Source organism: Aulostomus chinensis, chromosome 2, assembly GCF_037954235.1.
Source record: "Aulostomus chinensis isolate RoL2024-O1b breed Wild chromosome 2, RoL_Achi_v1.0, whole genome shotgun sequence".
NCBI classification, from domain to species: domain Eukaryota; kingdom Metazoa; phylum Chordata; class Actinopteri; order Syngnathiformes; family Aulostomidae; genus Aulostomus; species Aulostomus chinensis.
The window spans coordinates 25,188,597-25,202,232 of NC_141321.1; the positions used below are offsets into that span (position 1 = coordinate 25,188,597).

General features: G+C 41.7%; 1 protein-coding gene across 6 annotated transcripts in view; it reads left to right on the forward strand.

Moving 5' to 3' along the window:
- The window catches only part of esrrga (estrogen-related receptor gamma a), a 212,899-nt gene extending 203,050 nt beyond the window's left edge, over nt 1–9,849 (forward strand). For all 6 annotated transcript variants that reach the window (XM_086187128.1, XM_086187147.1, XM_086187166.1 and 3 more), the window contains exon 9: nt 4,511–9,849. In XM_086187128.1, the coding sequence (XP_086043254.1) occupies nt 4,511–4,755 (245 nt within the window). In that variant the 3' untranslated portion in view covers nt 4,756–9,849. The remainder of the gene's footprint in view (nt 1–4,510) is intronic.
- The last annotated feature ends 3,787 nt before the right edge of the window (nt 9,850–13,636 follow it).

Consider the following 13,636-nt stretch of genomic DNA (forward strand, 5'->3'; position numbering starts at 1 on the left):
TTTGAACTTTGTCTTGGAAGCTGGCCAGCTCTTCAGTACTCTTTAATTACAAGGGGGGAACTGTCAATACAATGTGTTTAAATGGAAGAATGCATGGTAGAGCTGTGACTAGTGAGGAAGGAGCCTTTTGTTCTGATTCTGCCGCCATGAACACACACCCACACACTCACACACACCCAACCCAACACACACACACAAACAAAACCCACCCACACAAATATACTTTGAAACACATCATTTCATCACTGCACATATGCATCATAAAAATCATCATATAAATATTAATTTGTTTGTGTGAGTGTGTGTGTGTGTGTGTGTGTGTGTGTGTGTGTGTGTGTGTGTGTGAGATAGGCGCTCTCACATGTGACATACATAACATACTGTCATATACATGCAGAGATATTGACATATTACTTTCCTGAGGCCTATGTGTGACAATCAATGTGTTGGCTCTGCCTACCATGTGTGTGAGTGTATTAGTGTGTGCGTGTGTGTGTGTGTGTGTGCATGCGTGTGTGTGTGTGTGTGTGTGTGTGTGTGTGTGTGTGTGTGAGTGTGTGATCACTCTATGTCGAGGAACCTCACTGGTCACTGGCCAAGAAGACAACAGTGATGATGAGGAAGAGGAAGGTTTTACCAGTCATACATTCTGGTCCATGTTCTCTCTTAAAGGATCATTCCAGTAGTTTTAACCTGGATCTTATCTTCAGTCTTAATGATAGATAGAGGAAAAAAAGATCAGAACCGTCCGAATGTTGAAGGAGAACACCCTGCTCAGCAACCATGAAATGCCTGCAACATGATCATACAGGCAGGTGGCTTTGTCAAAGTCCATCCACTAAAGGTGCTGGAAGGCTCAGATTATTATTATCGCCTCCACTCAAGTATTTCCAAGCTTAATTAAATGGTTAGATGCTAATAAAACTACAGAAGATAGTGAAGGTGAGATGTTCATATTCATTGTTTTGTTGGACCAAAAGACATGACATCCAAAAGAAGCCAACCTCTGTCTTTGGCAAATTTGGTTGAAAGTTGTTTAAAAAGGAAAAGCATAATAGTTACCAATGAATTCTTTGTTAAAATGTCAGCTTCTACTTTGACTCCCTATGCATCGTGTCATATTTTGCTAATGTAACAACTCACATACGCATTGATAACAAAGGTACGACCTCAAAACTGGTCACGCTGCAGCCTGTATAGGTTGGATTATCAGAACAATTTGGTCAATACATGAATGACGTTCAGGCTTCGAACAAGAGACAACAAATTTATGAAATGACATTGTAAATGTTCTACAAGAGCACATTGATTTTTCTTGAATAGATGCTTTGCTGCTGAAATATCCAGTTATTGAAAATATCCATCACTGTAGAGAACGCATTTAGAAAAGGCATTCTTTCTCCTGATTGAAATCGCAGAACTTTGCATCATTGCCCAGACTCTCTAACTGCTTTTCAAGACAACAGAATGCTAGCATTAGCATTTTGAAGGGCACTGACACTAATTAATTCACAGGATGCTAATCGTCTGCATTAATGAAGCCAAGCCTTAAGAAATGTTAGCAAACGTGCCCCACATGTAAAGACAGCTAAACTAGCCATGGGAAACAGGAGGCAAGAGTGTGTGTGTGTGTGTGTGTGTGTGTGTGTGTGTGTGTGTGTGTGTGTGTGTGTGTGTGTGTGAGAGAGAGAGAGAGAGAGTGTGAGTAGCTCTGTGTGTACATGTTAACGTGTGTTGTAACAGCATTATGTACTCATGCTCATTAAGGTGTGCTGTTTCACTTGTGAGTTATTGCGGGTCACAGCACAGGGAGCAGCCATGTCCACTACCTCATCACTACACGCACATTATCTAACTTTGGTTTAAGGAAACGAATTAAGGCAAAAGATGAAGAATAATGTATTATTATAATTATTATTGTTATTAGTAGTTGTAGTAGTAGTAGTAGGACAGTAGTAGTGGTCGTATTTTTCCACCTTATTGTAAATCCTTAACAAATCTGTTTGTTTGTAGATATTCCATAATTGCACTAATGTCTACTGTCCATTGCACTCAATTTTTTTTAGCAAGATTATTATTTTCATCTACAATAAATACATTTAGCCAGTTATACTGACTGACGGTTGATGTGCAAAGCTGTAATGCAAGATCATTAAACTGTTTCTGCCGTTGGCAAAAACTCCTCAATCACTGTGAGTCCTCGCCACTGTGCTAAACATCATCACGCAATGAAATATGACAAATCTAGATAAGTGGACCACCCTCTCCTTTATAAATCAGGAAGACTATGAAATTGTGTGAAATAACAGAAGCTGAGTTTTCTATTGATCCCGAAAGAACAAACCAACTGGTCTGGTCCTGCATACTGATGCATAAATTACGATCCATGCACTTGTGTGTGTGCGTGCGTGCATAATCTTTTATCTCCATCATCTACACATTTTATCTTTTGTGTTTGTGTTTCACATCTGAGTCCATGTTCTCTTTGCCAGTGTGCTCTGTGCATACATGCTTTTCCTCAACTTCTGTTCATATGAATCTGTGTGTAACAGTATTTTGGATCTCACATCAGTATTCTCCCTAAAAGCTGAGGTCTGTACACGAAGGGACAGAACAGGTGTGTTAAGACCTGTGACACACATGCATTATGAATCTAAATATTACCTAATCTGTCTGATTTCCATCCATCCATCCATTGTCTACCGCTTATTCCTGTTAAGGGTCGCGGGGGGGGGTGGAGCCTATCCCAGCGGCTACGGGCGAGAGGCAGGGTTCACCCTGGACAGGTCACCAGTCCATCACAGGGCCAACACATAGAGACAGACAACCATTCACACTCACCGTCACACCTACGGTCAATTTAGAGTATCAATCAGCCTTGTCCCCTCTTGATGTCTTTGGACGGTGGGAGGAAGCTGGAGTACCAGAGAGAACCCACACAGGTACAGGGAGAACATGGAGACTCACACAGAAAGATCCCGTGCCCGAGCCGGGACTCGAACCCGGAACCTTCTTGCTGTGAGGCGACAGTGCTACTGCACCACCATGCCGCCTGTCCGTCTAATTTGTTCAACAACAACAAAAAAAGAAATGTTTTCAGCTTGACATGCAGGCTCATTGACTCAAAACCAAACATACAATCTACAGTAGTCTTCGCCCAGCACACAATACAAAATATGAATCCGCTAATTTCACTTAACACACAGGACATATTCAGTTAAAGTCCTCCAAGACTAGTAAATGTTAATACATTTGAATATGTATCACCTGTGTTGATTGACGTGTGGCTACCAAGTACACAGGTGACATGAGGGTTGGTGGAGCTAGAGGAGTTATGGAGAGCTGTAAAGAGAGAGAGAGAGCAGGCACACATGTATTTGTCTGTACAACACCGTCATCTCCTCTACAGCTCAGTTTTCTGTTGTGTGTACCTGTAAGTGTGTGTTTTGGAGTGTATTTGTGGTGGTGGGGGAGGCCTATCAGTAGTTGCCTTGTGATTATTATTTAACATGCATGTAGTCATTGATCGGAGACATTGATCTGAGGTTGGGAGCTAAAGGCCAGCTCACATTAAGACTTTGCATCCCTAAGGGCCAATATGGAGCATTATTATTGAGGGACGTTCTCAGCCTTTACTGCCACGTGTGCTCAAACATGCCAGCTCAAGAAAGATTATACGCAAACACGCACACACACTCACACACAACTTTTAGGTGTGCCTGCATCTCTCCATCATTCTACAGGTCTATCTGTTCAGTCCGCCCACACGTCTTTCGGCCTCTCTATTCATCACACCCACAGATTCACACTTTAGAGACACAAGAGGGAGCTGCTCCAGGATTTAAAGGCCCATTCTTGTTTTGTTTTTTCTTCATTTCAGTTTTTTTTAATCAAAGTAACAGCACAAAATTTGTGGAGGAGATTAAAATAAAGGTTCTAAAATCATTTTAAGTCTGTGGCATAACATAGAGATTTATCTTATTTTATTCAAATGAAGACAAGCATCCTGTGCATTTGCGGCGAGAATAAAATTTATAATCCAAAATGTACAAGTTCAAGAGTCGTCGTCCCCATGTGAGGCTTGCAGGGAGCCACCACTGTTGTAGTTGGGCTCTTGGACTGTCTTTAGCACTTCTCCCCTCTGTTGCTCTGAGCTGTAGCACAGGGACAGAGATGGCTGCGCGCGCACACACACATACACACACACACACACACACACACACACACACACACACACACACACTGATAAACACAGTCTGAGGGAGGTGCAGAAGCTTTCACCACTGCCTGCATCAACTGTTGATGGAGGAAATTGATTGATTGGTTTTTGTTTATTTTTAACACAGTGGCATCCTATTCATATTGTCTATTTTTGTACATTAATGCATATCAAAGATACAAAAATGTCTATTTTTTTATTATATGCAATTTAAATCCTGCAGCATGGTCAAAGTTTGTTTTCTGCTCAGTATCAACTATATATCCTCATGAACCTGTCCCTCTTCTCCAGACTCCATGCACATCGAGGATGTGGATGCAGTGCAGAAGCTCCAGGATGTGCTCCATGAGGCCCTGCAGGATTACGAGGCTTCCCAGCACCAGGAAGACCCCCGCCGAGCGGGCAAGCTGCTCATGACCCTCCCCCTGCTCCGCCAGACCTCCACCAAGGCTGTGCAGCACTTCTACAGCATCAAGCAGGACGGCAAAGTCCCAATGCACAAACTTTTCTTGGAGCTGCTGGAGGCCAAGGTCTGAGGACGGGATAGATGGAAGCACACCTCCACTCCTGTCTGAACCAGCTGAGCTTCTATACAAACTCTGAACTTCCAATGACCTCATGCTCTTTACACACACGCACACACACACACACACACACACACACACACACACACACACACACACACACACACACACACACACAATAATATGTCCCTTAAGTATGTCCACGGACACGCCCCCCCCCATGAATAAATAACCTACACCTCGTCCCTGAACCCCTAACCCTCCACCATCTTGGAAAAAGGCGCTCACTTGACCTTTTGCTTTTGGGAAGACTGATATGACCCCACCCCCTGTTACCAAGGAAAGGAGATATTTCCTTTTAAAACTAATAAAAGACAATTAACAGTTGTGATGACTCAGAACTCTGATGATGACAAACTTATGCATTTAATAATGATTAAGATGTTATCAATGAAAAATCCTCCAACGAGGACACATTTAAAAGAAAATAAAAACTCTTCCTTTTAGTTGTGAGAGACTGTAAGACTGCACTCATGTCCCCTCTTCCCTACTGACCCCTCCCCACAGTCCCCACAGAGTTTTTTAAGTGTTCAAGAGGAAAACTTGTAGAAAAAAAATGAACAATGAAGAAGTATTAAAGACGTTTGTTGTCGCATTACATGTACAATGAAAGTTGGATGATGGACAGAGAAAAAAGAAGAGGATATTTGCCCTGCCAAAGAATGGAACTCATCCATTCAGAGGATGCCAGCAAACTTTACTGTCATAACCCCAAACTGTTTCTGGATCTGTAAGCTAGTGGCTTTGAATCCTGGGCCTGAGGACTGAGAGCACTCCTGGTTTTCTCTTTCAGCAGTTATTGAAACTTGTTTGATTATAATGAAAACCAGTAGGGCTCAAACCTCCAAGGACCAGAGTTGGAAACCACTTCGAAACAACTTGTGGTTCTCCTTAAATTCAGTTCCTGGTTTCCCATGATTCCCCTGCTGCAACTACAACTTGAGTATTTGTCGAGGACCATTGAACCCCGGCCTCACAAACGTGTCAGTATTGCCACTGTTTTAGTGTTTGCACCTTTGACGAAGCTGAAAATGGAGTCAGATAGTCTCACCGCTGGAGGCGGGATTGATTGACAGTTAGAAATATCCCTCGCAAACTGCCTGACATCACTTTCGATGTCACACATTGAGGTGCAGTTGGGGTTCTGAATGGAGGATGTGGCTCACCTCACATTGATGCTACTCGTTCACTCCAGCTCTCCTCTGGTGTTCGTCTGTTGGACACATTTTCAGCTCCTTGGTGGTCCGGGCTCTCCGCTCATCGCTCTGACAGTCAGTAGAAATCCCACTCTTTGAACGTGCCATTGAGAATAGTCCAGCCCCGTGCTTTACCCATCCAAACTTCACCCTCCTCGCTCCGTTACGTTCACAACTTCAGGATCACATCTTGTGTCACAACCGAGTTCAGTTAGGTGATTCGTTCAGTGAGTGACGGCGGAGCTTCAGTCACTCCACGCTAAACCAACCAGAAGGAAAAGTGTGTTGACAAAACTGACTGAAGAACAACTAGTGTTGCTTTGAATCTCCTTATTATTTTCTTAATTTCTTGAAATAATCTTAGCGATGATACCAATATTAGGGTTGTAAATAATTGTCATCCTGTATATGACATGTAACACAGCTTTGTTTTTGTTATTAATATTGTCTCCTTAATACTGAATCATGTATTTCCTTTTTCTATCAGCTTGACCACTTTCAGCAATTATCATATATATATATATAAATATATCGAGTAATAATGTATTAACAAATCAGCGTTTATCTTAGAAACTCTGAGCAATAGTGGTTTTAAAAGGAGGCGTTTGTGCATATGAACTAAGCCTGCAATATTAACATGACATGGCAGTCTTACACGGGGGAGGAGGGAGGGAGAGAGAGAGAGAGAGTTTGAAGCTTCGCTTTCTGTCTATGTAAGTCAGTCAGACGCTCAATATTTCCTTTCTTGGAGAAAAACTGGACCAGGAATGTCAGCATGAGATGTTAATAGTGTGGTCGCACGGTGGCGTGCAGGCTGTGTGAGGGAGGGTCGTGGTGAGGGTCAAAGTAGCAACACAAGCAGCTAAAAACCCAGAAATCGGTTTGGTTCTGATGTTTGCACCTTTCTCATGACCAAGCTCTTTTTTGCTGTCGCATTGAATCTGATTAAAACAAATGTATTTATTTCAAATCAACAGTGCAATAATGCTGTTAAAACATCTCCTTAAGGTGTGTATTTATCAGCCATGTAGAAGATTGTGGGGACCATCAGAAAACAGCTGGCAACAGATTTGTGCTGAGAGAAATGGTGCTAGCAAACGCGAAACATCGTCTGTATGCAGAAACACAGAACTGATGTTGGCTTGCACTTCCTGTTTTGAGACACTTTATTTTTAATTTCTACCTGTTCTAAAACCAACAATTTTACAAGTGACTAGATAAATTAATGGAATCCTAAAAAAAAAGAAAGCTGCGTCTCATCCGCTGAGCTTCATGTAGCTGCATGTAGACTGAACTGTGTCTTGCGGGAATTCATTCACACACCCAAACCAAACCTGCAGCTATTACAGCTTTTTACAAGCCATTGATATGGGATTGCGATTGTCGAGTTTATTTCACGTCTCCAGGCAGGAAGTGCTGAGCTGAGCTGACAGAGAGCTTCTAAACGTGGTCGACCAATCACATCTCTAACAGACAGATGGAGGCAGTCAAGAAATTTCTTTTAATATCCTTATTAATGTCATGTCTAAAGCCGAGTAAGAATGCCAAAATGTTTAATCTAGTCTAATATAACCTGGCCAGTTGGCACAGCTGAGGAGTGCTGCAGTTAAGTCTAGTTGATCTCTAACATCACACCATCAGTGTTATTAGTGAGGAGTATTTTCTCAGCCTTCTTTAACATTGTATATTGTAAATGAAACAGATTATAATTCTAACATAAGACATTTTATTGCAAACAAAAAAAGCAACAAAAAAAAGTAGTTCAATCTCGATGTATGTTATGTCTTGTTCGCTGTTTTTTCTATCCGAAAAAAGTTTAGTTTTTATTGTTTTTTTTCCCCCCCTCTTTCTGTTGGTTTCTTTTTCTGTTGAGTCCTCTCCAAGCGTTGCTGTGTACTTTTCCTTGTGGTGATTTCCGTTTTTTTGTGCCGTGTGCTTCTTCTTTAGAAAACACAGATTAGAGTAGCGGCCATGTTGTCTGTCTGTCTGTCTGTCTGTCTGTCTGTCTGTCCGTCCGTCCGTCTGTCTGTCTGTCGGATCAGTCTGCTGAGGGTCTGGCTAACGGATTCTCTCTCAATGAACCGAACTGGATTTTAAGGCTCTTCTTCTAGAAACGTACTAGACCACCAGGATCAAATTACAATACTCATCTTTACCAACTATACATACATAATTGAATATTTAGTATCTAAATGAAGAAACGCCACTTACACGTATTTAAAATGGGTCATTTGTGTAACTTTCCTGTAGAATTAACAATATACTGTATAACTTTAGGTTTAAATAAAGACGAACGAAATGGACATTTGAGTAATTCAGAGCTTTAGGAGACTCTCTTTTGATAAACTCGCTGTACATAACCGCTTTCCATACAGCTTGGCAAACTATGGAAATGAGACATTTTCTTAACTTTTTGAAAATTTCATCATCGTTTTTTTTTTCCAACTAATTTTCAGGAAAATATCTCGATTTACAATAACAGAGTAAAACATGATTGTACGGACGATTGATGGGACGGTTTGACATGTTTAGTTTGCTGTTTTTCTTCGATGTGCACTCGGTGGGACGTGGTTACACTTCGGCTCCAAAAATTCGAACCAAATATCGAAGATTTTAAATTTTCCGGTATCCTCGAACGTGTTATTATAGTCATTTTGCCGCTTTATAACCATTTGTAGATTAGCTCCCACACTACAAACGGCATAAATTCAAATATTCTAAGGCTCATCAATGGTCTTAAACATGAACATATAATGTTTCACAAGGAAAAATTACTGACATTAAAGACCTTTTGTAAGTAAAGTCCCCTATGATGGTTTCCTGTTTTTTATACTGACACTTAAGAGCCCTTGTTGGTATTTCTGTTATCTAATGTAAAATAATGGAACTTATAACTATTGTTTGTCTTCTGTACTGTTTGTATTTATTTGTCAATAGACAAAACAATCCTGTGAACAATTCAAAATGATGAAAGATGCTGCAAATCTCCCCGGAGCTTTTTTTTTTTGTGCGTGTGTGTGTGTTTTGTTGTAAATATGAAAATTTTCCACTGTTAGCAAACGCTGACATATGGAAACAATTCAAATCGAGTAAGTATTTGCTATTTATCACATGTCAATTAAGAAGTTAACTGAAAATGATTAAGACATGAAAGTTCTTATCCCATTGCAAATGAAGGAAATGGTTGATTGGTGACAACATCCAAAGCAGGAGGGAGATTGTGCGTTTCTTTCAGAGACTTTGAGTTAACAGGCTGCTCACAGCATATTTGTTTTTGTTCTTCCTTGTTAAGAAGCAATATTTTGATGACTGTACTTCAACGAGGCAAAAGTTGCACTTTTTTGTGTTGGGTTATATATCCAAATGCTGATGTAGCTATTGGAAATATTCTGCAGTTAGTCGTAATACCACATTAATAACAAGGCGATCAAACAAACCAAATTGGTGCAGTGGAAAAGGGATTGTTGGGGGAGGGGTGTTATGGGTTGTTGTTTTTTTTATTTTGGAGAGCCATTGATAGACCTGGTTGCACTTTAGCACCAAGTTATTTCCCTCATCTCGTATTAAGATCCATTAGCTGCAAATATGTAACAATACTCACGCTGATACAGAATGGTGACTTATGTAGCCATAGCAACACAGCAGGATGGTTCATCCTGAACGGCTGCCCCTGAAAACTGCTGAGGCCAAACTGTGTCCATCGACAGCTCGACAGCCTTTAGTTGTATTTAACCCCCAAATGTAACTGCCACCAGTGCTGCAGCTCAACCTGCAGTCTGCAAATACGAGGAACCTTTTGAAGAGGGAGTGGGCACATTTCGATTTATTAAAAAAAAAAAAAAAAAAAAAGGATATTCAAAGATTTTTTTTTTTTAATTTAAAACAAAAAAGAAAAAGACCCTTGGGTGGTGAAGAGCTGTGGATGAGAGCGAGACCCTGTAGTGTTATTAAAAACATGTCTGTAGATTTTAGATGTGCTTCACATCAGAAAATGAACAAAAACAACAAAAAAATTAAACAATTACCTGTATATTTTTGTGATGTGTATCATACAAGTGTGCTCCAATGATAATGTCCATTTGTGTAAATGTATTTATTTCACATTGTATATATTGTTCAATGCAAAAAGAGAGACCTATGATTCTGTAACTTAAACTACTATTGGTTGAAACATTACATGTGTTACTCCAGACTATGCCTTTCAGGATTATTACAGTAGAGCAATATCAATTAAAACCAGGCTTCCAGTTTTGACACCTGTTTTCTGGCTCTTTGATTCCTCACACTTCTGCTACGAATGTGGATGTTTAAGGGATCTTTCTCAAGACGGACAGCGCAACTTGTTTGCACATCTGTTGTGGCGCTGACGCCGTAACGTGAAGAGATCCAGGAAGTCTCCTTGTATGTTGCTGCAGTTGTCGGAGGTATTGGCAATCTCACGTCATTCAGAATAGTTTCTGTTTTGGGACAACCAGAGTAATGATATACTTTGTTTGAATTATTCAGAAACATCACTTGGAAGGTATTCAGAAGTCCATTTAATTTTCAAACCAGTTCTAGGAAAACTTTTCCTCTGTAACATTACCTCTGGACACCCTGAAGACTTGTGTGGAACAGCGAAGCCACTCGTGCACGCCCAAAAATTCACGCTTTCATTACAACAAACACACCTTCGATTTGATGTCAGAAGATTCTGACACTAATTCCACTGGCTAAGACTCCTTTAACTTTTAGCCACAATCATATCTTTATTGTTCTGTTCATCAGCTTCTATCCACCAGTGAAGAATTGAGGGAGAGAGGGAGAGGCTTGAAGGAAAGGAGGTGGAGGAGGAGGAGGTAACAGCTTGCTCCGGTGGGTGGCTAACTACTGTCCATTCTGAATAGCTCCATCTCCTGCTCTTGCCAAGGGCATTAAACACACACACACACTCTGACACACACACACACACACACACACACACACGTACGCACGTGGATGTAACACGTCTTCGTGCTGCTGCATTAAAGAGAGGATGGTGCACAAAAACATAAAAACAGTCAGAACCAAATCAGATCTTTTTAAGTGTTCTTTAAGTTGGACTCATTCGTGAGATATTTCATTCGGCTCCCACATCCCTTCATGTGCCTGTTTGTCTTCTATTCCTATTTTCTCCCTGTCTCTCCCTCCCTCCCTCCCTCTCTCTATCCTAATAGCCAGCAGCAGTAAATGGGATGCAGAGGCCAGATATTTAATGTAGCAGAGAGCCATGAAGCGTTTTAAGAAGCCCTTTTCTAACAGGGGGAGCCCTGACCCGCAGGCAAATATTTTTCAACCAGATGACATAAGAAGATATTAGCCGGAAGAGAGTGAGATTTTTATTCCTTTTTTTCCTCCCTCTCCTTTCTCTTTCTCAGGTTTCCCCTCTCTCTTTTCTATTCATGCTGCTGCCTGGCCACCCAGCCCCCCCGCACATATGTTTTATTTTACTTGCTTGCCTTTTGGAGTTCATTTATTTTATTTTATCTTTGATTCATTATTATGATACGATAAAAGCTACTTGAGCATTTCAGCTGCTGAGGGGCTCTTATCGTTAACCTTGTGGAACGCATGTAAGAGTGGGATCCACGCGCCGCATCGCTAATGGCCAACTTAACTCCTCTCTTCTCCTCCTCCACCTTCTGGCTTCATCTACATCTCTCCTTCAATCTCTTCCTCTCTCGCTCTCCCTGGGCATCTCTCATCCCTTTATCTTGCTCCTCTGCTATCACCTCTTTGCTCTCATAATCTCTTCCTTGTATTCTTGCTGTATTTCTCTGTTTTTATACTCCGTTTTCAATTATTCAGCTCAGTATTCCAACTGTGTTTCTTTTGTACACAAAACAGTCAAATGCGTGCTGCACAGCTCTGTTGTGCGCTAATCAGCATTACTGACTAATGAATGACACGGCACTAAAAACAGTCACTGCTGGTACCTGTGACGAGGTGTTGAAGCTAAAACCCTCTCGGTCACCTGATGGAGCATGCTCAGTCACGGGCCACTCAGGGTGCTTTCTCCTCCATTTACATGCATCAAGTCTCGGTCAACCAGTCGAGGGCGTGGTCCGCCTCTCGCCCAAAATTCAAGGCGTTCCTGAGATATCGCATGAACAAAAATGGAATGGAGGCATAAAAACTCTCCATCCAGCTCCAGTGTCTTGAAGCTGAACGTTGTGTGTCAAAGGTTTCATTGTATGTGGAATTACTGAGACTACAACAGTTGTCTGAAGCGTCCAGGAAGCTCTCTGCTGTCATTTGGGCTCCACACATGAAACATGGTGCCGCACCGCTCGATTTATCGTCCAGCATCTCTGCCATCTGCCATAACCAGTACCATAACATATTCAGGTTTCTGGTATTGCCTCGGTGCTCTAGGAAGTATCGCTTCTTGTGACAACCCGAGTCAGTAAAACAGTGCAAGCTAAGTCACAGCTTTTAAACATGTAGTCGACACAGAAGGTAACAGACCTCTGCTCTGGTGCTGGGGCAAGAAGCAGGTTTTCCTCAGAAATCTCAGATTTACAAAAGGAGAGAACCTTCAGGTAACAGAGTTACTTCATTGTTCAGACCTCATGAGGAATGATTTCATTTCAGAGGGGTTCTTATTAGGTTTGGGAGTAAGTCAGGATGTGATTTTCTCATCCTAATTCTGTGTCAAACAGGGTCGGTCTCCAAGGGTGACCATATCTGTTTTAGGCACTGTGATTTGTGGTTGTCTAAATTTGTGTGTGTGTGTGTGTGTGTGTGTGTGTGTGTGTGTGTGTGTGTGTGTGTGTGTGTGTGTGTCCTTGTATCAGTGGAGGGGTTCCCTAGGGTTTCACAGGCCCAGTGACATGGACTCGTGGTGGTAATGGCCTTTCACAGCATTTGGCTCCCTTGACACACACACGCACACACACACACACACACACACACACACACACACACACACACACACACACACACACACACACCACAGCCTGATAAGGAGACTAACACAGGACAAGGTGCACAGACCCCCCCCCCCAAAAAAAAACGTTAAAAAATGCAAACAGTTGTGAACACCCATAATTCAGTGTTTAATATAAAACATTGATAATGGAATTTTTTTTCTTTATTCACAGAAAATGTTATTCAACCTGCATTTCTCCCACATCCCTCCATCCTACTTTTTATCCATTTTCTTTTTCCTCTCCTCTCCCAGTGCTTCCTTCTGTCTGCCGGCTCCTTTCTGCAAACCTTCAACGATGAACTTGGTCTTTGTTTGCTTCCTTTATCAGTCTTTTCTTTCTTTCTTTCTTTTTTTTTAACAGTGAACGCTTTCCTATCTTATTCACCATGACTATAAATTACCTTTGTTCACTTCTGTCTCTCACCTTTCATTCAGCAAAAAATTTCCCCCCTTTTGTGTCTTACCATTCTCCATCACCCCCCCCCCCCCCCACCACCACCACCACCCCACCCCACCCCCGTCTTCCAGGGTGTGAAGTGGCTTTGGTGGCTATGTGCATCTGAGCAGCATGTGCAAGCTATAAGAGGGTCAGCTGTCTATTTGCACTTTTAACGTCTTAACTCTATACGATGGGCCATTTATTCTTGCTCGCTCCTCTCCCTCTCTCTCACCAGCTTCTTTGTGTGTC